The 25,538-nt window shown below is 39.3% G+C and overlaps 3 protein-coding genes across 3 annotated transcripts in view; all 3 read left to right on the top strand.

Moving 5' to 3' along the window:
* The window catches only part of cntn2 (contactin 2), a 40,507-nt gene extending 31,101 nt beyond the window's left edge, over positions 1-9,406 (top strand). The window contains exons 15-23 of the mRNA XM_028997909.1: positions 934-1,092; positions 2,519-2,668; positions 3,722-3,792; positions 4,041-4,275; positions 4,850-4,965; positions 5,098-5,284; positions 5,684-5,796; positions 6,765-6,933; positions 7,277-9,406. Coding sequence (XP_028853742.1) covers positions 934-1,092; positions 2,519-2,668; positions 3,722-3,792; positions 4,041-4,275; positions 4,850-4,965; positions 5,098-5,284; positions 5,684-5,796; positions 6,765-6,933; positions 7,277-7,404 — 1,328 coding nt within the window. The 3' untranslated portion in view covers positions 7,405-9,406. The remainder of the gene's footprint in view (positions 1-933; positions 1,093-2,518; positions 2,669-3,721; positions 3,793-4,040; positions 4,276-4,849; positions 4,966-5,097; positions 5,285-5,683; positions 5,797-6,764; positions 6,934-7,276) is intronic.
* Positions 9,407-10,032: 626 nt separating this feature from the next.
* On the top strand, positions 10,033-15,662 carry chia.1 (chitinase, acidic.1). The gene is made up of 10 exons (XM_028998275.1): positions 10,033-10,057; positions 10,740-10,971; positions 11,443-11,499; positions 11,850-12,015; positions 12,347-12,471; positions 12,558-12,681; positions 12,959-13,141; positions 14,860-14,976; positions 15,047-15,173; positions 15,454-15,662. Exons 1-10 carry the CDS (start codon positions 10,033-10,035, stop codon positions 15,660-15,662), a joined length of 1,365 nt encoding a protein of 454 aa, XP_028854108.1.
* Positions 15,663-18,593: 2,931 nt separating this feature from the next.
* chia.2 (chitinase, acidic.2) lies at positions 18,594-23,824 on the top strand. The gene is made up of 11 exons (XM_028998012.1): positions 18,594-18,615; positions 19,135-19,161; positions 19,251-19,455; positions 19,708-19,764; positions 19,843-20,008; positions 20,091-20,215; positions 20,355-20,478; positions 22,763-22,945; positions 23,123-23,239; positions 23,357-23,489; positions 23,571-23,824. Exons 1-11 carry the CDS (start codon positions 18,594-18,596, stop codon positions 23,822-23,824), a joined length of 1,413 nt encoding a protein of 470 aa, XP_028853845.1.
* Positions 23,825-25,538: the final 1,714 nt, after the last annotated feature.

Below are 25,538 nucleotides of genomic sequence, written 5' to 3'. Positions count from 1 at the left end.
CAGTTACCACACTGAACAATGAAGTAAAGAAACACTCTACCACACATTCATTTTGTTCCTATAAGTGGGTATTTGTGAATCATTTGGCACATCTAGGATGAAAAGAGGAATACATACATCTGGGAGATTGAAATGAGTTTCAGAATCCTTCATTCGTTTATAACGTTCTAAAAGAAAACCTTATTTCGGGGCAAATGGAAAAATAGAACCATAACAGCCCAAGTATACTTCATAAATAATTCAAACATTCATCAGTGAAATTTAATGCATCATTAATACTGAAATTAAAAACATGATTTGTGCCACCATTCCACAAAAACAATGAAATGGGGAGTTTGGTGCAACCTCTGCATGTTAACAAGCTACAGTACATCACAAAGTGCTTCTTGATCTATTTCTCCACAGATTGTTTTGAAAATCAGTGTTGGGTTTTAAGGCACAAAATATTGAATTTGAAGATGTAAATTTTTTGTAGTGTTTATGTGGTGAGTACTTGAGAATGATTGAGAAATGAGGGCTATAATGGGCCCAGTGGCTAATCTAAATGAACTAATTTCCTCTGTAAGCACTTTATCACTCAATTAATTAAATGGGGGAAATTAATTGTGTTTTTGTTCATTGATTCATTTATGTCTATTAGATTACATATCCACACAAAACTGCAATACTTATCATTGTTAATTATTACAGTAGGTTAACATGAATTAACCTTTTAAAACCTTCTATATAAGCTGTATTTTCTCTGTTCCTGAGACATATTGCCTGAAAGACCATCTCCTGGCATGGCATCTCAGGTCCCAGTAATGTGGTCATCTGTGCTTTGGCCTTCATTCAGTCTTGTCGCTGTCCAGAATCTCATTGCACATTTTTGTACGCTTGACTCCTGATTGCTTGATGGACCGAGTGAATGTGACCAAATTCACATCTATGCAGGGCCTCCTGGACCGCCTGGAGGTCTGGTGGTGAAAAGCGCCAACGAGACCTCGGTGGAACTGCGTTGGAGCCGTGGATATGACAACCATAGCCCCATCAGCAAGTACCTCATCATGGGCCGGTCAAAACACACACACGAGTGGAGGAGGATGAGGACAGGTGAGTGCATTCACTAAAGTCAAATATTTGTGTTAAATTTACTTCACAGTGTTTTATATAATTCTGTCTTAAACTCAACATAAAATAAATCTGTTTTAAAATTCACACTTTAGAGGGAGCAGTCTGTAAAACTGTCACTATACTATCACAGTGACTCTACCCATCCCCATAGCCCATATGGGTGGTACAAAGGGACCAAACAGGTGGCCCATATTGGTCCCATCTTAGAACCCATATGAACAGTCCGAGCCTGTTTTGCGCCCTGGTATCCCCCATTAACCCATGAAAAATTACATAATGGGCTTGTACTGACAATATTATGAATGAAATGTGCTTTATTTGGAAGCACCCCACCTCCTCCCCTTTCCACAGATTGTGTGTGAGACTTTAGCAGCAGCAAGTAAACGTACTGAGGCCTTCACGCTCACTTCCCAAATTTACAAAAACACATTGGTGCAAATTATAAGTCTACGTCACAATGTCTGGTGCTTTTGTATTTCTTTTTATTTTGTAAGCTGGTTATTAGATGCCAGAATCAATGCGCTGGCATGTCAGGGCAGCATGGGCACACACACAATAAAAAATGGCAGAAACCTGTGTTGCCCATATCAAAAACTGCCACTGCATATGAAGAACCAGAACATCCCTGATCACTATCATGAAAATTGAATCACTATCATGAAAACTCTGATCATTGTGGGCCTCACTCTCTCTTTTCTCATTCCTGCAGTGGCTAGAAATGGGGATAGGTGTAAAGAGTGTTTTGGCCAATCTGCTTCGGCATTCAGATAGCGGCAGGTCAGACGGAGACAAACCAGTCGGTTCATTTTATTTTCGTTCTGGTGAAACGCCTTCACTATGTTTGTGAAAAGTGTTGATGACTTCATTTCCGAATGCCCGCTCACTTCTATAGGCCGCTGTCCTTCTCGTCCCGCCTCTCTGCAGTGCACTGCAACACTGCAACAGACATTAAAACTGCACCTCTTGGGGAAATCGAATTGTGGGACTGGTTCAATGTGGCTGTAATTCTGCACCACGACTGAATTTCGGAAAGAGACTTCAGATACAGTATAGGGGGACCACTAAGACCTGTATAAAAGCAAAAAACAATTCATAATAGGGGACCTTTAGAACTATGTCCATCAGTTCTGTTCCAGAACAAATGAATTCCTGTAAGATGAAAGTACAATTCCCAGACAATAGACTTTTTCTTTAGTTATTGGCTATTGTCTCTCTTCCATTGTTATTTGCCATTTCATTGCCATTTTTAGAGTAACACAGTACCTGCTGCAGTAAAATATTGTTTAAATAAAACTTCAAATAACAATCAAATATTTTCTTGAATTTTGCTGGTACTGTGTCCAGTATGTTGTAGCAGACTGTTCATTTTCTTAAATATAATGAAAGAAATGTCTTGATCTTTCAGAACCACACAACATTGAGGGCAATGCCGAGTCTGCGCACGTAAATGACCTTCGACCCTGGATGAACTATGAGTTCCAAGTTATTGCCAGCAACATCCTGGGAAGTGGGGAGCCAAGTATGCCTTCCCAGATGATCCAAACCAAACAGGCAGGTCAGAACCTCAAAGGAACACATCCTGAAGTACACAGTCCCTCATGTTGTCTCACTGAACTGCTTTTAGGCAATTTTGAACTCAAGCTTAATTTGGCTGCAATTGCAACTCACATGCTTGGTTTGGTCGTCATTTGCCGGGGGGGTTGGGGATCATGACTCCTCCATAAAACAGATCCAGCCAATATAACTCCCAAATAAAATCACATCTTCCATTAATAACTTGTTGTTTTTCTTTATTAATTTAATTTTCTAGCAAATATCATAATATCATGTTTAATCATACTAAACATTACCCCATTGCTCTTTTTTGAGCAGCATTTGGCTGGTTTTTAAAGTTTTCTGTTTTTCTGAGGCGATTACGCTGATGGACTTTTTTTAAACAGCACACGTTTTATTGTAGAAAGAAAACACCATCAACCCCCCACCCTGTTCTCTGATATCCCCCACTTCTAGTGGGTGACATAGCCATTCATATATTTATCTATATGTGGCTCTTATCTAGAAAATCGCAGCCAAATTAAGCTGCGCTAGCACCCTCCAATAGCTCCACCTTGTGTTGAAACTAAAAAAGTACACTACGGTTGAGAACAAATTTAATGTGTGGGCCATATTTCATTATATTTTTAGAATTAGCTGTGGGCCAATTAAAAATGGATCACAGGCCGCAGTTGGCCTGCATGCCGTAGCTTGGACACCCTGGATCTAGATTATCTGTATGATTTGACAAGCTATAATGTAGCATGCATGCAGTTTTTTCTTAGGTTATTTTAAACCTCTGATTTGACAATAGCTATGTTAGTAGATTTCATTAGTAAATATAGTGAAACACTGAAAATATTTTTTAGTACCGTTTTTGTCGCACATATGCACTTTATGTCAGTATGTAACTTTGTTTCATTGTTTAAATGTTACATGTAGCACCAGGATGCGGTGAAACGTTATTTCATTTTACTATATACTGTCTAACGCGTATATATCTAAATTGAGAATAAAGCTCAACTTCAAAATTCATGTCACAGTCAGTTCTGTTTGCTCTTTTTTTCTTCCTCAGCACCCACAGTTGCACCCAGTGGACTTGGAGGGGGAGGCGGAGACCGCAGTGAGCTCATCATTACTTGGACGGTGTGTGTTTTTTAAGGCCACAAATGTAAAGAGGACTGTCATGTGTGAGCTCAGGAACAGAATTGTATGTATTGCAGCCTACCACAATGTGAATTAATCCAATGTAGCTTAACAATTATGTATAAATGATCACTCCAAAACAAAATTGTTTGGCAAAGTGTTTAGCATAGAAAGTAATTGAAAGTGAAAGAGGCCATAATGTTCTGGAAAGCCATGATTTGTTTTTGGCTTTAATTAATGCACCACAGCCCATGGCCAGAGAGTACCAGAATGGGGACAATTTTGGCTACATTCTAGCCTTTCGTAAGCGTGATGCACCCACCTGGACGGTGGTGCGAGTCCCCAACGTGGAGTCCTCCCGCTACGTCTACATCAACCAGAGCTTGTCTCCCTACTGCCCCTTTGAGGTCAAGATAAAGGCTTACAACCGAAAGGGTGAAGGTCCCTTTAGCCAGGTGGCTGTAGTGCACTCTGCAGAAGAAGGTGAGTAATTACCCTCATGTTACTATGGTTAAAATGTTCTGATACTGTCAAGGATCCAAAAAAATTCTGAGCAAAATTTAGGTTGCACCATTTTCCTACAAAAATGTAAAAAAGAATGTAGACAAATTATGAAACTATGAAAAATTATGTTTCAATTGCCTCATTATTAAAAATGTTAAATATATTTTATTGTTTGTTGAACAATTCTGTAATGGGTATCTAGAACAAGGTATTATTATGTTATCGATAGCAAAACATTTTGAACAATATATAACTTTGTTTATGTGATTATTGTATTTATTGTTCGTGTTGCTTGTAAATATATTAAAAAATAATCAAAACTGTGATTTGGAATATTTAAAAAGAGGTGCCTGTTGGGGTTTTATATTGTAGGCTTATATTACTGAATTATAAAAGCTCTCTGGCACATAATACAGAGATTTTAAGGTGTTAATATTTGCTACTTCATCCATTTCATGATAGTTGCCATCCTGACTCAAGTTACAGCTTTAGCAACGTTTTACGATGGAAGCTGGTTTAACAGGATGATAATTCCTTCTCGCCCACCTGGTAGAGCCCACTGTGTCCCCGAGGAAGATCAGTGCTGTTGCTCTTACTGCCTTCGAGATCCAGGTGTCCTGGGACCCTGTACAGCATCTGACAACCAATGGAGTCCTGAGAGGATATGAGGTTAGTTTAATAGTTTACTAGCCAGTTAACAGGCCGTCCAAGCATGCTTTCTATTCCATATTTACCAACCTATTTATTTTATATCAGTTTATTTGTTTAAATTCTGTGATTAATTATCCATTGGAATCTTAGATCCGTTACTGGCGGCAACACGAACGTGAGGCAGCGGCTGATCGCGTCAGAACAGCAGGTCTGGAGACCATGGCCCGAGTGTCTGGCCTGAGACCCAGCACCCTGTACCACGTCACCGTCCTGGTTTACAACAGTGCCGGAACTGGACCTCCGTCACCCCGCACCACTGTCATTACCAGAAAACCTCGTGAGATACCTCCTTCAGTTCCATTGATTGTGTCCTTTGTGGGTGTGTCCTTGACATTGGGGCAGTGGTGACATGGCGGGTAAGGAAGCGGACTTATAACCAGAAGGTTGTGGGTTCAAATCCTTAACCGCCAAGGTGCCACTGAGCAAGGTATTGTCCCCTTTTATGGCTTCCTACTGCTCACTAAGGGTAATGGTTAAATGCAGAGGACACATTTGCTTGTGTGCACCGCAGTGTTTCACGATGACAAATAAAATCACTTTCACTTTCATTCCCAGTGTGCTATATGATATATGGTATTAGTAAATAATAATGGGACACGTGTGGATGTTAAAAGCACTGACTGAATTAATCATTAATCACAATGTTAAAACCTCATATCTCTGTCTGTCCTTGTAGCACCAAACCGGCCACCAGGGAACATCTCATGGAAGATAGATGGATCATGGGTAACAGTGAGATGGGATCAGGTGGCTGCCATGGACAATGAGTCAGCTGTATTAGGATACAAAGTGAGTCGTGTCTGGGCTGTGGCGTAATTCTATTGTGTTATGTACATATTTCCATGACTTGATTAAATTTGGTTAAAAGGATTCTTGGTCAAAAATGTTAAATATCAAGTATTAAAAATATAGCAAATGCCAAATATGTCTTTTGATTCGTTATTTATAAAAAAAAAACCTGAGCAAAACACTGTAGTGATTCTTGTTAGGAAATTTTATATGTGAGGATTCCGTGGGTTTAAGTAAGATAAAGCGTTTACACTTGTGCAAGAAGGAACTCCCCCATGGTGAAAGGATTGTGGATTTTGTTCTGAGACTAATTCTGCACAAGCTCCTTTGTCAGCAGAGGAAGTTACACAATAAGACAGAGATAGACATGTTCTTTGGTTTGAACCAATGAGATACAAGAAGCTCTGAACACATCAGGTACATACTGCAGACACCTTGGATTCCCATCAAGGTTTCCTTAATAAACCAGTCGCTTTTATGCATGCAAAACAATTCACATCCAGCGTTTAGAAAAATTTACTTTTACATTTACAGCATTTATCAGACGCCCTTATCCAGAGCGACTTACAATCAGTATTACAGGGACAGTCTCCCTGGAGCAATTTAGGGTTAAGTGTCTTGCTCAGGGACACAATGGTAGTAAGTGGGATTCGAACCCGGGTCTTCTGGTTCATAGGCGAGTGTGTTACCCACTAGGCTACTACCACCCTCTATTATTCTATCTTAAAATAATTCATTTATGATAGAATAATAATTTTCACAACTAATCTCTTTTCATGTTAACCTTTAGACTTCTTATTAGTATACGATCTAATCTGATCTAAATTTAGGATTTTTTTCATTGTCGGTGTACGATTTTGTGAGATTTTTTATTTTAATACATGGTACAAAAACTTTTTGCCACAGTGCATTCAATTTTGTTTGTTCATAATTGTTTGCTTATTATTAAAAGTAATTTTTTGTTGTAGGTGCTGTACAAACACGAGGGTCAGTCTGCACTGAAAGTCCTTGACAAAGGAAAGACCTCAGTGAGACTTCCTCTTCCGAAAGACAATAGCTACGTAGTCCTGGAAATCCGCTCGTGGGGTGAAGGTGGAGACGGAGCTGCGCAAGAGATCATTGTATCCCGAGACTCAGGTAATGAAGTGACACTACTGTATTTATTGAGGATATATATTTTAATGTTTCTCTTTTGAAATTTAAGTGATTTCCCTTATTCATCTTTTTGGAACAAGGTTAAATAGCACAGTCGAAAATTGAAAAGTCAGCTCATATCACATGGATTTCAACAAGGAAGAGGAGTGGAATATAAACAGCTTTATTGTTATATGGGACAAACAAACATATAGAGCTCTAATTTGGGAAAATTGACATGTAAATGGGAAAAGGAAAGGTCTCACTCTCACGGGGACACTCCACTCTGTAACACTGTGTTATCAGCTCATAAATAACTTGTTCCGCATTTCGTTTGCTTCCACAGGAACTGGGATGATGGTGCAGAACGAGGCAAACCTTTCCAGTTCATCCTGCCCTCTACTCCTGCTCACCGTTGCATTGTGGGGACTCATTTTCATTGTCTCAGCGGAACAATGGATGCCTCACTTTTGATTTTTTTTTTCTTTTTTTTTTGCCTCCTCTCATAATCCAAGAATATTGTACTGTATGTAACTTCTGAGGATGAGGTTGAGAGTGTTTGGAACGAGGAGTTTCACATTATCCTGCTTTTTACATGAAAACTAAAACGGCAAAAAATGTCTTGAGGAATGGGTGGTTATGACAGCGTGCCACATACAGAAAGTTGCCTTATGGAAATCAGCGTTTTTCACACAAACCTTGGCCAGCAAATATCAGTGTTTTGTTTTTGTGTTAAGACTGTTTCGACTATGACATATGAGACTATAGCATCTGAACACTGCCATCATGGGAATCACTATAATTGTACACATAAAAGTTGGCATTTCGTAATTCTTTTATTTGGGCTGAGTTGCCATAAATTACTGTTTTGTGTGTGTATGAAAATCTCATCACAAATATTTCATGAAACTTCGCATAACATCAGTTTTTGCATGAACTGAACGGTAGTTTTCACAGGTTTTCATCTAACTGCATTCAGTGGGTTTGGGGGTGAAATGGGTTTGAGCCTAAATGAATGTTGGCAGATATTTTATACAGTAGAACTCATTTCAAGTATTTGCATTATGTAACACAAAAAAATTCTGTTGCAGCCTGAGTTAATTTGACAAGTGGGTCGCGCCAAAGTTATCTTTCGAGTGCATTGTTATCTTACAGTTTTACGGCTTATATAAGTCTTGCATTGATTATTAACTATTAATAATACTTTCACTCAAAACCCACAGCAACATGTCACAAGAAAGATTAGGACATGAAAGACATGGTGTCATTAACCGTGATAAGAGGACTTCAGACAGACTGTACCTGATGAGATGAGTGATAAAACAGCAGACAACAACAGGAAATGTGATGATTTTGCAAATGTGAGAGATTCAAAGTAAATTAAAAGTTAATTTACATGATTGAATCAGTTCTCAGACTGGATAAAAGACAGTTTCCTACCAGTTCCTTTGTCATGAACTCTTTCGTCTCCATTTTAGTGACTAAAAAAAAAAACAAGAAAGTAGGGAACATCCCTGAATTTTTTATTTATTTAATAAAATGGAAATGAAAGAGTTCATGACATGGTAGAGGTGAAGATGAAGAACTAACAAAGACCTGTGCTGGCTTGATGTCTACTTGTACATGATGAAGGTTGTGGCTGTGTTCCACTGTATGGTGTCTTTGCTTTTTACGTCCATTCTTACATGTTTATAGTTTTCTATTTTTTTTATGCAATATGATTGTAAAATACAATATTAATGCATGGCTGAAGAATGAAGACAGACTGGTTGGTTTGAAAGGCCCAGAAACCCCCAGTTTGTAAATGTTCAAACATTTAAACCAGTTAAAGCACCAGATAAGAACAGGGTGGTTTTGTATTCAGCTTAATTGTGTTTTTAACTGAAATAGAGTTTTGTATGTCATTGATTTTATGAAAAAAAAAAGAAGTTACACAGTAGTGAATGTAATGGCCTAATAAATATAGAAATAGATGCTCTCACACTAAACCATGAATGTTCAAGTTAGGTTTCTTTTTTAAAACAGGTATTTCACTATTGTGTGCCATCTATGTATTTGTTACACTGAGCTTTCACATATGACATGTTGAAAGTTCAACTAAGCCATTGAGGTGATGATGTTGGACTGCACTGAGGAGCACACTGTGGATTTTTCTTTTGACATTTCTATATTGAGTCCAGAACAAAGGACACCTAGTTATTGTTTCTGCAGTCATTGTATAAGTGTACATTGTTGTAGACCCAGACATCTATACACACAATGTCCATGGAATTCAGGAATCAACACCAATTAATATCACAACCTTTCAGTAAAATGTAGGGAGTCCAATTCATTTCCACTAACTGCTGGAGGCTATTATCAGGTGAACATGTTTGAAAGCATTCCTGAAATCCTATAGCGTTTCCAATCCAAATGTAAGAATCAATGAGAACATGGCCCTTGTAAATATTCTTCAATAAACACAATTGTTTTAAAATTGCATGTCCTTTGTGATTTTAAATTACACCGATTATCTTGCATTATAAAATTATTTAATACGTTTAAAGATTCATGTTGTACAAGAAGATATTGGATTGAAAGGTCTGGCAACACATGTGAAACACATGTGAAATAATGTTTATTAAGGATGAAACCAGTATTCTTGTTTACTGATAAGTGTTAGAACCTCCTGCACTGGACTTGCACCCTTCAGAAAAACCACCGCTCTATGACCCAAAACTGGAAAAGTTGAATGGATGGATGGAGTTATTCACACGTTTTCACGCAGATAAAATTCTATCATTTTCGCATGATTGTCCCCTAACATGATTTTATTGAATCGAGCTAGATTGTTGATTATTAACTGCACCACAACAGTTACTGTTTCCCGATAAAGATCATAAATGATGTGCTTATCAGCTGAACTTTGGTAATAGAGTATTAGCAGAGTATAAATGAGCTGTTCTGTGTGCGACTGAGGTCTGTGGTCTGAGGTGGTGACAGGTAAATTTAAAAATCATTAGATGCATGATGTCAGTGTGTCAGACTGATTAATTAAATAGTACAAAGTAATAATAAAATTCTGTCATTATTTAATTCTCTTTGCACAGAGGACTGAGGACGATGGCACGACTTCTGTTTGTTGCAGGTAAGGTAGATCTGTTGCTCATTAAATCCTTTCATTTACTAAATATTCACAGATTATAACAGAAGGTTGTGAAAGTGATGATATGATTTTTTTCTACTCGGTCCTTTAGCTTTTGGGCTGCTGCTGTCCCTGCAGATAGGTACGTGTTTACTTTGATTTTGAGGAAATAATAAAAATGGACTAACACAATTATATTATATTCAGCAATTAATTAAGTATTCTAGAGTGTTTCTGAATATTCTTTTTTGCTTTTTATTATTGGTCAGAAACTGAACCACATCCATTTTTTAAGTTATTTGTCTTTGATCATTGCCCTCCTTCACCAGTTGAAACCATAATTATCAAGACTAATGGTGTCATAGAACAGGTAAAGGACAACACTAAGTAGTATGGCTGTGCTTGAGTCGGTAATGTAGCCCTGCCAGGGAATGTCACAACCAATTAACCAATAGCCAAAATTTGTTTTAAAAATGTCTCTGATGTATCTTAAAATTATGTTAATACTTGTGGTTTTATAAGGTGATAAAAAAAGGTGTTTCTGGTTCCCAACACTTAACACAGCAAATAGCAGAAATGAGATGCCGATGCTCAGTTTACCTGGAAGGAACCACAGTTCATGGATTGATCATGACAGTCTGGTGTACTTTCGGTCATGTGATTATGAAGAAATACTCGGGATAAGTATATTGCATATATCTACACTTTCCAGTGGCTTCCACCAAGCTGGTGTGTTACATCACCAACTGGGCACAATACAGGCCTGGTGCTGGGAAGTTTACCCCTGACAATGTGGACCCCTTCCTCTGCACTCATGTGATCTTCACCCTCGCCACCATCACCAAAGACAACCAGCTAACAACTGTTGAGTGGAATGATGTGGAGATGTACCAAAGCCTCAACCGATTGAAGAATGTGTAAGTAAACAGCATACATTAGGCAATAATACATGATGCCATGACTCAGAGGGCAGTGGTGGACTATCAGGTAAGGACCCATAATCAGAAGGTTGCTGGTTCAAATCTTGAATCGCCAAGAAGCCACTGAGGTGCCAGTGAGGTGCCACTGAGCAAAGCACCGTCCCCACACACTGCTCCCCAGGCGCCTTTCATGGCTGCCCACAGCTCACCAGAGGACACATTTCGTTGTGTCACTGGGTGCTGTGCTTGCTGTGCATCATAATGACACTTTCACAAATATTATTAAGAGCAGCTGCTAAAGCATGTAAAATTTTATAAACTTTATCAAGTCAAGTAATGTAAAACCTGAACAAATACATTCAAAACCAATGATCATTCAGTCTCAGCCAATCATAAACATATTACCACATTGGAACATGTTATGGATATTATGGATAATTAAATGCTATTAATTTTTTCTCTTTTCAGTAATCCCGCCTTGAAGACCCTACTGTCAGTTGGAGGCTGGGTGAATGGGGTTAGTCCGTAAGTTGTACGGGTGGTAGTAACCTAGTGGGTAACACACTCGCCTATGAACCAGAAGACCCGGGTTCGAATCCCACTTACTACCATTGTGTCCCTGAGCAAGACACTTTACCCTAAGTTGCTCCAGGGGGACTGTCCCTGTAACTACTGTTTGTAAGTCGCTCTGGATAAGGGCGTCTCATAAATGCCGTAAATGTAAATGTAAATGTAAATGTAAGTTCAAGGTTTAAATGACATGATCAAATGGATTTTAAAAGCAACGTCTTCATACATTTTAGCAAAATGATTATTGTCTAGTCACTGAACTGTGCACATGTACTCACTTCAACTTATTTGATCCCACTCTGCAGATTCATTGAAATGGTTTCCAAACCTGAGAATCGTGAGAAGTTCATTGCATCTGCCCTGAGCTTCCTTAGGACTCACGAGTTTGATGGGATGGACCTGGCCTGGGAGTTCCCAGGACACAATGGCAGTCCTCCACAAGACAAGCAGAGGTTCACTGCTCTAATTAACGTGAGTATTTACCATGTGTTGCCTTCCATCATAAAGCAGCATATAGTCAATGCTTTATAAAGTTATACATTGCTTTTTTAAAAGCTATTTCAAGATATGTGGTCAGAATGTGAGATTTCAGCATACTTTGAATGTCTATCAGTTAATGTGTCTTTGAATTAACTTCATTCTAATTTATCATTGTTTTATAGTAGTTTTGAAAGAAGAACAGCAGCTAAATGTAATTCTATATTATACATGTACATTAAGCCGTTTTTTATACTCACATTCAAATTCATGACACTTGCTTTTTGTGTAAAATCCATTGTCTCTTTTCCTCTGCCATTTGCAGGAGCTGAAAGAGGCAATGGCCAAAGAGGCTGTGGACACAAAGAAAACCCCCCTTCTGCTCTCCGCTAAAGTGGCACCACTTAAGTCCACCGTTGACATTGCTTATAATGTGTCAGCAATTGCAAGGTGGGCGCAGGCAGGCAACACTTCAACACTCTACCAAGCTCACCACGAGCTGATTCTCTAACTGAAGCCCTTATGTGTCTCTGCAGCCAGTTGGACTTCCTGAGCATCATGACCTACGACTACCACGGGCACTGGGAGTCAGTCACGGGACACAATAGCCCTCTCTACCCAAGCTCAATTGACAAGGGAACTCATCTACTTCACAATATTGTAAGCTTTTAAAACATAATCTGATGAGAAAGCACAGTGATAAAAAAAAAAAAAAACTTCATATAATTGTGGAAAAGTTTAATTTTCTTGTGAAAATGGTCTATAACTGAAACCACCTTAATTGTGGAATCATATATTTAAACCCTTAAAACCCCACTGACAGTTCCTCTGTACTATTCGCCAACTACATTGAGTGAAGACTGGGTGTCTGGACTGACTGATAGAGGTCAAGCCACAATAGAGCAAATCACAAAGTATTTTTACTTCTGGTCTGAAGGACGCATCTGTGACGTACTGGCTGGAGCAGGGTGCCCCTGCTGATAAGCTGCTCATGACCTTCCCCACATTTGGTCGCACCTTCCACCTCACCACCTCTGCACAAGGCCTGGGTGTGCCAACAAATGGCCCTGCTGAAGCTGGTCCCTACACCCGCGACGCTGGCTTTTGGTCGTATTATGAGGTATCCTGTTACATTTTATCATCAACCTTTAGTACACAGAATTTAGCAAGTTATAATATATATATATATATATATATACACACACACACACACACACACATATAGTAGTTTATATTTATATAAAATCTAATAAAATAATGTGCTGATTAATAATAAACAAATTAATATTTAATAACATTCTTAGAAATTGCTTGTTCACGTGTAAACGATGTGCCATGTCTACATAACAAATGCACTGCTCAAAAAAATAAAGGGAACACTTAGACAACACAATGTAATTCCAAGTCATTCACACTTCTGTGAAATCAAAAAGTCCACTTAGGAAGCAACACTGATTGACAATCAATTCTACATGCTGTCGTGCAAATGGATTAGACAACAGGCAGAAATTATAGGCAACTAGCAAGACGTCACCAATAAAGGCGTGGTTCTGCAGTTGGGGACCACAGACCACTTCTCAGAGTCTATGCTTTCTGTATGATGTTTTGGTCAGTGCTTTAACTCTAGTGGTACCATGATACGGAGTCCACAACCCACACAAGTGGCTCAGGTAGTGCAGCTCATCCAGGATAGCACATCAGTACGAGCTGTGGCAAGAAGGTTTGCTGTTTGCTGTGTCTGTCAGTGTAGTGCCCAGAGCATGGAGGCACTACCTGGAGACAAACCAGTACATCAGGAGACGTGGAGGATGGCGAATGAGGGCAACAACCCAGCAGCAGAACCACTTCCTCTGCCTTTGTTGCAGGAGGAACAGGAGGAGCTCTGCCAGAAGTAGGCCACAAATGTGCATGTGTTTGTTCAAACAGTCAGAAACTCTGTGAGGGCGGTATGAGGGCCCGACGTCCACAGGTTGGAGTTGTGCTTACAGCCCAACACCATGCAGCACATTTGGCATTTGCCACTGGCGCCCTGTGCTCTTCACAGATGACAGCAGGTTTACACTGAGCACATGTGACAGACATGACAGAGTCTGGAGACGCCGTGAAGAACGCTCTGCTGCCTGCAACATCGGCACGGCCGGTTTGGCAGTGGGTCAGTAATGGTGAGGGGTTGCACAGGCCTCCATGTGCTTGCCAGAGGTAGCCTGACTGCCATTAGGTACCGAGATGAGATCCTCAGACCCATTGTGAGACCATATGCTGGTGCAGTTGGTCCTCGGTTCCTCCTAATGCAAGACAATGCTAAACCTCATGTGACTGTAGTGGGTCAGCAGTTCCTGCAAGATGAAGGCATTGATGACTGGCCCGCCCGTTCCCTAGATCTTAATCCAATTGAGCACATCTGGCACGTCATGTCTTGCTCAATCACCACAAACCATTCAGTTGGTCAATGCTTAAGTCCAGGTCAGAGACCATCTGCACCTCATCAGAATCATGCCCAGGCGTTGTAGGGAGGTCATGCAGGGACGTGTAGGCCACACACACTACTGAGCCTCATTTTGACTTGTTTTAGGACATGTTGGATCAGCCTGTTGTCTGTTTTTCCACTTTAATTTTGAGCATGACTCCAAATCCAGACCTCCATGGGTTAAATTTTTTTTTTCTCGATAATTTTTGTGTGATTTTGTTGTCAGCACATTCAACTATGTAAAGAACAAAGTATTTCATAAGAACATTTCTCTGAGCTCTCTTTAATTTTTTAGGCAGTGATTGAAAAAAACAAATAAACAACAAAACAATCTCCATTGGCCCGGTAAAAACCTGACTCTCTTCTCACAGATCTGCTCCTTCATATCAGATGGGACAGTAGGCTGGATTGAGGAGCAGAAGGTTCCTTACGCAGCTCGCGGTCAGTCCTGGGTGGGCTTTGACAACCAGGAGAGCTTCACTGCTAAGGTAAGCAAGCCAATGTACCTGGTAAAGTGTTTACTGGAACAACCAACTTTCACCAACCTTACCGTTTCAGGCTCAGTGGCTGACAGTAAAGGACCTGGGTGGAGTTTCAGTGTGGACCCTGGACTTTGATGACTTTGGGGGCACTTTCTGCTCTGAGGGAGATTACCCTCTGGTTAACCATCTGCGCAACTCGCTGGGTAAAGACAATTAAGAGACTTTTATGTGACCATAGTAAATCCTACCACTGTGTGCTCAGTATTTGCTGCAATTTCAAACACAGTAAAAAAAAATCTTCCATGAACAATAATAGCATGCATTGTCCCCTGATAGACTTCATAAGGTTAATTGATGTAAATTTGCAGTTACCTACATAACACGCTGAGCAAATTACATTAAACAAGAGACAAGGCAATTCTTTTCATGATAGATTTACATGCATAAGAAATAATGTTTCGTAACAATTTAATTTTTTCCCAGGTTTCCCTCCCAAACCCACCACCACCAAAGCACCAACCACCACTCCTGACCCCATTACATCCTTCTGTGTCGGACGCCCCGATGGCCTTTACCCAAACCCCACTGACGAGACCACGTACTTCCAGTGTTTCCGTGGTAACACTTACCTGCACAAGTGCCAGCCAGGCCTCATCTATCAAGATTCCTGCAAGTGCTGTAACTGGCCATGATCAACTCATCAAAGTCTTTTTTTTCGTGCCACCTCTGTTTTCTAAAATACATTTGTTGGGTGTTCAGTGACTTGCAATGTGTTTCATACTTAACATTTCAAATAAATGGGTACAGTTTATGATAAGCCAGTTGCTTTGATCTCAAATATGATCTGGTTATAAAAGATTACAGTGCTATATGATATGTTTTCACATCCAGTGTAATAACATTTATAATGAAGTCTGTCCAATCATTTAATCTTCAACCAGATTCAAACTTACTTACACAATACAAATGCAACCATAAGCACATGGTTCTATATTATACCTTCTTCAGTGTTTATTTATTTCATGTTCATAGAAAAAAAAAGTTATTGTGGTATGTTATTAGCCACAGTGCTACAGATATAACAACAGTGTCTCAAAAAGACAATGTACAGAATAAAATAAAGTTTGTCTATTAAAGCATTGGCTCACACTGCAGCATATTTGTTCAGTGGATTAAAATGAAGTTTACAGTTTTTACTTTCTGGATAAAAATATGGTCAGCAATCAACAGATTACTTACATCATCTTGTTTCAAATTAAAAGTATCTTCTTTCAAAAAGAAACCAGAAGTTAAGGCATTTACTTTTCATTAAAAATGTTAAATTACAGAAATATACAGTGCTATGAAAATGTTTTTGTCCCTTTCTTGTGTGTTTGTCACACTTCAATTTATTTATTTCATTAAATAAATGTAAATAACAAAGAAATGTTTTAAGTGTTGGTTTTATTTATTGAGGAAAATTAGTCATGAAAATATTAGTTATCATGAATTAACTGTGGTTAATCCCGTTCTGGAAAAGTTGAGTTGCCAGACCCCTTGAATCAATTAAATAGAACCTGTGAGAAATTCCAGAACAGAACCAAAGTAATTGACATGCCACGTTCCCGCCTAGGGGATGAAGGATATGTGATTTAGGGATTCACACACAACAAAAAAAAGTGAAAATATACTGCAATTTATTTACAGTGCGAGTACGTGAAACAAACAACCAAACTAACTAACAATAGTACAGACAAGAGGCATTCTCACATTCTGTCTACACCAAAACTCTGCAATCTTTCCACGTCATCTGGAAGCATCCTTAAATAAGACTGGATGATTTGCTGATTAGTGGGTGGAGCAATCAAGCATGAAACCCCTCCCCTCCAGCAGACTAAAAGAAAAAGCACACACATACACACAGACACACCACCACCAAACAGAACACCAACAACACAACACTACGGCCCTAAGCATATCAACATATCAGTTTGGAAACGTTTGCAAAGCCATTTCTAAAGTACACAAATGGAAAAAACATGAACTTTGGACAAAAGCATGAAACATGGACAAGAGGTCACAATGGATGATAGAACATCCAAAGAACCGCTTGCCTTATTTAAGGTCAATGTTCATAACTATAACACAACTAGGCAAATCATATCAACATTCAATCAATCTAAAGGTCTGGGGCTGCTTTTGCTGCTTCAACTACTTGCTGTGATTGAAGGAATCATGAATTTTGCTCTCTAGCAATTCTGCTCTCCAATTTGTGACCTCAAGCACATGGGCTCTGCAGCACACACCAAGACACTCTGATTGGCTTAAAAAGGAAGGTCCCCAAAATCCAGTTGTGATTCCTTGGCATGACCTTAAAAAGGCTTGTTCATGCTTGGAAATCTGGCTACCTTTCTGCAGTAAAGACCGAACCAAAATTCCTCCACAGCAAAGTGAAAGACTCATTGCCAGTTGTCACTTGATTGCAGTTATTACATAACTAGTTCTTAGGCTTGGGGCGGGGCAATTACTTTTTCACACATGGCCATTTAGGTTTGGTTTACTGCTCTGAAACTGTTGCATAAGAAAATGGAACAGAACACAGTATGATTCAAATTTTACAGCCGAACTGATAAGACAACTGTCTTCAGACTATAATGGTGCAGAGCTGAAGGCAATTTAACCTGCTGCACTTTTAGGACCAGACTATCATCAGAGGCTAATGGTCTAATGGTTGTGGGAACACAACCATTAGACCATAAATAGCACCATTATGAAATTGTGCAGAAATTTAAAAATTCTTTGTCTGTGTATTGGTACGAGAGCAATCAAGTGCCATGAGTCTGAGCAATTTGCAATCAGGGATTTTAACTGATTATTTTACCTCTTGGTAAGATAATTGATGAAACTATTGAGTTTCTCTATATAATGTGTTGAAATGAGTTTGTGACTGGCAATACCACAAATATTATATATATATTCTTTCTTCTTTCACTTTCATTTTATTCTGTTTTATAGAACTTTCCCAGAATTTGGGATGTTTTTTTAATACACAAATGGAAGCACAACAGTCAGCACTCCCCACATCTGGATTTTCTTTATTGATGTGGAAATATCCCCCTGGCCATATCAGGAAAGACACTAATCTCCCACCACATTACTTCATTGTAGATCAGTGTTTTCAATAAAATTCCATTAAACATTCAAAAGAAATACTGAATCCTAATTTTTATTATTCTGGAAACACACAGCTTGTGGGTATTTTGTTTGTTTCTATCTTACTTATACTGTATACTTTGTGGTAGTGAGATAATTTTTCAGTAAAACTGAATGCTGAAAGAGATATAACAAAAAAGATAAAAACTGTGTAGAAGCGGTCATGAAAAGTAGATAAGTTAAGGTGTGATGTTCACTTTACATAATGCACCACTCCTTCTTTGGTCAAATGAGGTTACACCCAAGCATATATAAAAGTTAACAGATATAGGAGTGTCATCCGCAGTTGGAAAGAGCCCAAGGTGAGTATTTCTGAGAAGAAAAAACATTAGAAACCTTAAAAACACTGTCCAAAAATGTATGAAATACTGATGATATGGTTCTGGACAGCACAATCAAATTGAAGAAGAAAGGAAAATACTAAGACCAGCATGAGGCTCACCATCATATCAGGTAAGCTATTATTGTGGAATGTGACTAATGTTCCAATTAATTCTGTTCATCATGCACATAAAGCAATGGATAGTATATCTGGTATTACTAGCCCGAATATAAAACGTCTTCAAATATATTTTAGATCAAAGCTTGTTTTTATAACATAAATGATAGATGCTTTAAATGAAATTATTTCAGTTTCATTCATGTCATAAAAAATATATATTTATGTTTATTTGTATTTATTTGTAAATAAAATGTGTTATTTATAATAATTTGGCAACACTGGTTTCTATTTCAATCAAAACATTCCTTACAAAATATCTTACATGGCACATGTGGCATCTGGATGTAAGACTAAATTCTTGTTTTTTTATTAGCATTGGAGATGACATGTACTACTTATTTTGATTCGTTTTCATTCTGTACTCTTTTCCATTCCACATGTTGCATTTTCTGAAAATGTATTGTGTCATGTTGTACATTTATACTTTATTATTTCAAATTGTAATAATACAAATATTTTTAACTAAATAGGCTTGTGCCTGGTGCTTTGTCACTTAAGTGAGTATTTTCATTCATTTGTAAATTAATTAGTAAGCACCTTTTCTAGGTTAGAGTCACTGACTTTCTTTTCGTGAACTATTGTGCAGGTTATTCTGAGGAACTTGGATGCTATTTCACCAACTGGTCCCAGTACAGACCAGGGGATGGAAAATATACCCCTGCCAATGTGGATCCCTTCCTCTGCACCCATTTGTTCTATGCATTTGCAATGATCAACAGTGCCAATGAGCTTGTTACCTACGAGTGGAACGATGAAGTTCTCTACCAAGCCTTCAATAGCCTGAAGAACACGTATGTATCTGGGTTATTATTACAACTCACCTTTGCCCTTAGTATATGAGTAGTACAGTAATGCACATTTTTACATTATTAGTTCATGTTTCAACTCAAAAGTAATCCTGACATGATGTAGAGAGCTTTCTGTCTGTTTGACATGCTTATAGGCACAATGCAGTTTATCCTGAGAGGCACAAAATATGAATTAAGCATATTTGAAAATCAAGTCAATTGTTTAAAATCAAGATGTTCTTCTGTGTTCCACAGAAATCCATCACTGAAGACTCTATTGGCTGTTGGTGGATGGAACTTTGGCTCCACACAGTAAGTAATTTATTGATGAGCTGCTTTTTAAGTGAAATGTATTTGGATGAATGCTCATTCTTCATCATTCTTCTTAAGATTTTCAATCATGGTATCTACCCCAGCCAACCGCAACCACTTCATCCAGTCATCAATTAGTTTCCTGAGGAACCACGGTTTTGATGGTCTTGATCTGGACTGGGAGTACCCTGGTGCACGCGGAAGTCCTCCTGTAGACAAGCAGAGATTCACCTTGTTGTGCAAGGTGGGGTTGATATGGCTTCAACTTCCTGCTCCAGTCCTGTTTTTGTCTCTCATGCTCGGGGCTTTTCACAACACATTTTTAGGAGATTCTGGAAGCTTTTGAGGCTGAAGGAAAAGCCACCGGACGACCCCGACTACTGGTCACTGCTGCAGTGTCTGCTGGGAAGGGAACCATTGATGGTGGATATGAAATTGCAGAAGTTGCCAAGTTCGTTCAATAACTTTGAAACATAGCTCAGAATTGTTCCTATGTAATTCCATGATTATGAAGTTACATTAAATGTATTCTTATAATGCATGAGAAATTTAGAAAACTATTAATTACATTTAAACTTTCTTTGTTTAAGGTATTTGGACTTTATGAATGTGATGACCTATGACTTCCATGGTACATGGGAGACTTTCACAGGCCACAACAGCCCACTGTACCAGGGGTCTAAAGACTCTGGAGACCTCATCTACTTCAATACTGTAAGAGAAAACATGTTTAAAATATGACTCTTATTTGCTGTAATTCTTACTCTCTTTCACTTTAACACAAACAAGTAAAAAATTAAATAAAAAACACATAGAGATGTTGCACTAACATTAGGTACATACATACAGACAATTTAGAGTCTCCAATTAAATTAGTGTGCATGCCGAGAGGAAATCCTCGGAGAGCATGGAAATTATACACACACAAGGCTGGAGCTGGAAGTTGCAGACATAAGTCTCCCGAAAGCTAAGACGAGGAAACATGACAAAGAGAATGGTGCGCTTGAGTAGCAAATCCTGAGTAGCAAATCCTATGAAGTAGTAGTGAAGTGAAGTGAAGTGAAGTGATTGTCACATGTGATACATGTGCACACAGTGAAATTTGTCCTCTGCATTTATCCCATCACCCTGAGTGAGCAGTGGGCAGCCATGAAAAGCGCCCGGGGAGCAGTGTGTGGGGACGTTGCTTTGCTCAGTGGCACCTCAGTGGTACCTTGGCGGATCGGGATTCGAACCGACAACCTTCTGATTACGGGGCCGCTAGGCCACCACTGCCCCTAGTAGCAGTTCTAATGATAATATGTAACTTTTCTTTGAGGCCACCGCAGCTAAACTACGGCGAGCCAACAGGGCCAACAATCTTCAGGTTCACAACGCATTTTAAAAGACAATGCCATTGTGTTGCAAGAAAACAGCTTACACTGTGTTTTACTCTGCTTAGTGGTAAAGCGCTGTCCAGCATTCAGTGTGCAAGCGCCGTTAAAAGTGAAAGTCTGAACACGTCCTCAGCGCTGCTTTTTACGCCATCAAGTGTGACCCAGCATCATTCTGGGATTGCCACCTAAAACCTTCCCCAGGTCTCAAAATGTGTTAGGGGTCTTAACAGAAAATAATTGAGAAGCACTGGTGTAGTGTTCGTCTTTCGTGTTTTCCTCCTCGTGCATTTGAATGATAGAAGATACATCATTGGGGCAGTGGTGGCCTAGCGGTTAAGGAAGCGGCCCCATAATCAGAAGGTTCGAATCCCGATCCGCCAAGGTGCCACTGTCATGGCTACCCACTGCTCACTCAGGGTGATGGGTTAAATGCAGAGGACAAATTGCACCGTATGCTGTGCTGCTGTGTATTTTGTTCACTTTCACTTCACAAGTTTAATTATAGGTGCTTAAAACAGGAAATGAAAATAGGCTTAATAATTAAAACGCTCTCTCAGGCAAGGCGAACTAAGATTAGAACAGATATTTGGGACATGCAACATAGATGAGCGTCAAGTAGAGCTGGAGCTTAAATAATGGTGGTAACTGGGAATTCAAAACACATGGGTGAAACCTGACTAGGGTTTTACACAATGAATCAAACAAGGATGTGGCACCATCTAGTGGGTTAGGTGGGCCAATGGAAAAGTAGCGTGTCTGAGCTGTCAATCAGTTGACTCCTCCCATTTTACTAATTAAAGTTCATTAATCCATCATTAAAAAATATGTCCTGGGTGACTGGAACAATTGCACAAATAGGTAGTTAGTTTCTTTCCTCATAGATAACAACCAAGCATTTCTTCTGGGGCAGTGGTTAAGGAAGTGGATTCATAATCGGAAGGTTGCAGGTTCAAATCCCGAGCCGCCCAGGTGCCACTGAGGTCCCTTTGATCAAGGTACCGTCCCCACACACTGCTCCCCGAGTGCACATCATGGCTGCCCACTGCTCACTGCTCACTAAGGGTGATGGTTAAAAACATTTTGATGTGTGTCACCATGTGCTGAGCAACAGTGAAATGCCTTACCTTACCTTATCGTTAGTATAGTGGTGAGTATCGCTGCCTGTCATGCGGGAGACCCGGGTTCGATTCCCCGACGGGGGTACCTTTAGGCAGTTGGTGCCCCTAAACTTAAAGTTACTCTAGCAGTTAATGAAACAAACCCATAATTGAAAGGTTGCCAGTTTGAATCCTGAACCAACAAGGTGCCACTGAGCAAAGTACACTTCTCCCCGGGTGCCCTTCATGGCTCATCACTGCTCCCTCATGGGTTAAAAACGCTGAGAAAAAAATTCACTGTGTGCACTGGGTGATGTGCAGTGGTGTGTCACGTGATAAATACTCACTTTCACTTCACTCACCTTGATGACATTTATAGCATTTATGTTGGCCATTTAAGGTTCAAATATATGCATTCAATTTTGCCTTCATTTCACATTATATAAATAACTGGTTCTAAAACCACTGATGTTCATGATAAAATCATTGTTTTTTGTGATGCGCAGTCATTCAATATTCTCTCAGGATTTTGCCATGAGATATTGGAGGGACCAGGGAACCCCTGTACAGAAACTGAGAATGGGTTTTGCAACATATGGTCGCACCTTCCGTCTCTCTTCCGAGGAGAATGGAGTTGGTGCCCCATCCAGTGGACCTGCATCAGCTGGAACCTACACCCGCGAGGCCGGCTTCTGGTCATACTATGAGGTGATGTAAAATTTAGTAGACCTTATATTTCCCAATCATGGATTAAGGCTAGTCATAGTTGAATGGTGTAGGACTAGGACCATAAATGGGACCCTGACCATACATAGCTACAAAGCAAAAGAAAAGTATGGTCTGCTTATGGCTGTTGTTTCTGACATTATTGCATTTGTGTCCCAGATTTGTGGATTTCTGAAAGGTACAACAGTCCAGTGGATTGATGATCAAAAAGTTCCTTATGCCACCAAAGGCAATGAGTGGGTGGGATTTGACACCAAGGAAAGCTATGAAAATAAGGTGATCGTTTTATACAATGAGTTGGCCCGTTAGAGTATTATTGTGGTTTTGTGGATAGGGTATTTATTGTTTTGTAATAAAAAATGTATTTATCTTTTGTTCAATATCCTACTATAGGTCAAATATCTAAAGAACAATAAGTTTGGTGGGGCTTTTGTTTGGGCTCTGGATCTGGATGACTTTTCTGGGCAGTTCTGTGGACAGGGCAGATACCCTCTCATGCAGCATCTTCATGCTCTGTTAAATATTGGTAAGAAATGCAGATTCTTTATATTGTCTCACAAAGAAAGTGAGTAAGCTCATTCTTTTTTCCTGTACTCATACCATACAGAATTCCCTGACCCACCACCGACCACCACACCGAAGCCTGGAGTCTCCACTCCTCCCACAACCACAACCACAACAACTACAACCACCACCCACAAACCTGGCCCAGGATTTTGCAATGGAAAACCCGACGGCATTTATCCTGACCCTGACGATAATACAAAGTTCTATGTGTGCGATAAAGGAGAAACCTATGAGAATTTCTGCACGGTTGGCACAGTGTTTGATGACGAATGCAAGTGCTGCTCTTGGCCTTAAGTTCAAGACTTAAGTTACTATAAGACTTGGTAACTATAGCAACAATACACTATGTGTAAAACCATTCTGTGCCTACTCTCACCTATCTTAGCATGACATGTTAACTATTGTCACTAATAATGACTATGTTTTTTTTTAAAGAAATGTTTATGACATGTTATGCTACATGTTATGTTATTTCATTTGGTATCATTTTCAACTTTAAAAACAATTTTTAATATGTTCGAATTGGAAATTGTATAATTATATGTCACTAACTCTTTTCATAAATGATTCTACATGTTTTATGATAATTTATTTGCCATTTGATTTATTTCTTAAAGTAAGAAATAGCTGAGGTTGTGTAAGATCCAGGCAAATTTTATCTAGAGGAACATGAGTGCAGAAACAGATACTAAATTTGGTTATCATTTTACAAACAATCAGGATATTTGTCCAATATGAGCTGTCATAGGTGTTTTAATTCAGTCAAAAGGTGAAAAAACAAACTCTTTGCCAGAATCACAGGCAAAAACTACTTTAAACACTTGTTCCCTTGTTCCCCACTTCTTTTAAAGGCAAATATGATGGAATGAACTTTCTTGACTCTCATCTGAATTAGCCTGTTCTGTCTCACTGTGCCTCAAGCATAATTTCTTTATATTCACTCAACATTGTTGCTTCCCTAAGTGACACTTTTACAATTATGAGCCGGGGAAAACCAGGCTTCCATGATTTTTGCAGTTCTTGATTACACAATTGTGAAACTGTGAGCATTGTTGTTTGTTAGTTGTGAAATGATTACAACATATATACAAAATTTAGAAATAAAGTGACTATTTATATCCTTTTTTTTTTTAAATGGTACTGAGAAGCTGTTTGTTCTGTTAATGCTGGGTCACTTATTTAGTTTAATCCAGCCTAAATTCACAGTATGGATTTTCAGTACACAAGATTTTCTGATACAATAACATTCTGATGCCAAGGTACCTGCAGTAATGTGTTCGACACAGAACATTTACCCTTTTATTGTTGCTGCATGGAGAACATAAGTGTGCGGCACAGCAGCTGCCCAGTGACCCACAAGCGGCATTTCAGAGGGTCGTTAAATTTGCACAGAAGATCATCAGCTGCCCTCTTCCCCACACTGGAGGAGATGCACTCTTCCTGGTGCCTCAAGAGGCAGAAAACGTCATAAAGGACATTTCTCATCCTGGACACACACTCTTTGAACTGCTCTCACCAGGGAAACAGAAGCAATAAAACAAGGACCAGAAGATTTAGGAGCTGCTTCTATCCCACTGCACTAACTTCAATTAACACTGCTAATACATGATTTTTAACGTATATTTTTATGGGGATCTGTGCAGTGAAAGTTTGGACACACCTTCTCATTTGATATGTTTTCTTTATTTTCATGACCATTCACATAGGTAGATTCTCATTGAAGGCATCAAAACTATGAATGAACACATGTGGAGTTATTTACTTAACAAAAAAAGGTGAAATAACTGAAAACATTAGTTTCTTTGCTCTGGTTACTGCTTACTCTGGTTAGAGCTTCAAGAGATCGTCACCTCTTGAAGGAGTTCCCAGAGGTGTTTAGCACTTGTTGGCCCCTTTGCCTTCACTCTGCGGTCCAGCTCACCCCAAACCATCTGGATTGGGTTCAGGTCTGGACTGTGGAGGCCAGGTCTTCACTTTTCTTTAAGTACTTAACTCCACATGTGTTCAT

The sequence above is a fragment of the Denticeps clupeoides genome, chromosome 12, assembly GCF_900700375.1.
Source record: "Denticeps clupeoides chromosome 12, fDenClu1.1, whole genome shotgun sequence".
Lineage (NCBI taxonomy): Eukaryota > Metazoa > Chordata > Actinopteri > Clupeiformes > Denticipitidae > Denticeps > Denticeps clupeoides.
The sequence above is the reverse complement of the archived record's forward strand: the minus strand, read 5'-3'. Positions and strand labels throughout refer to the sequence as shown.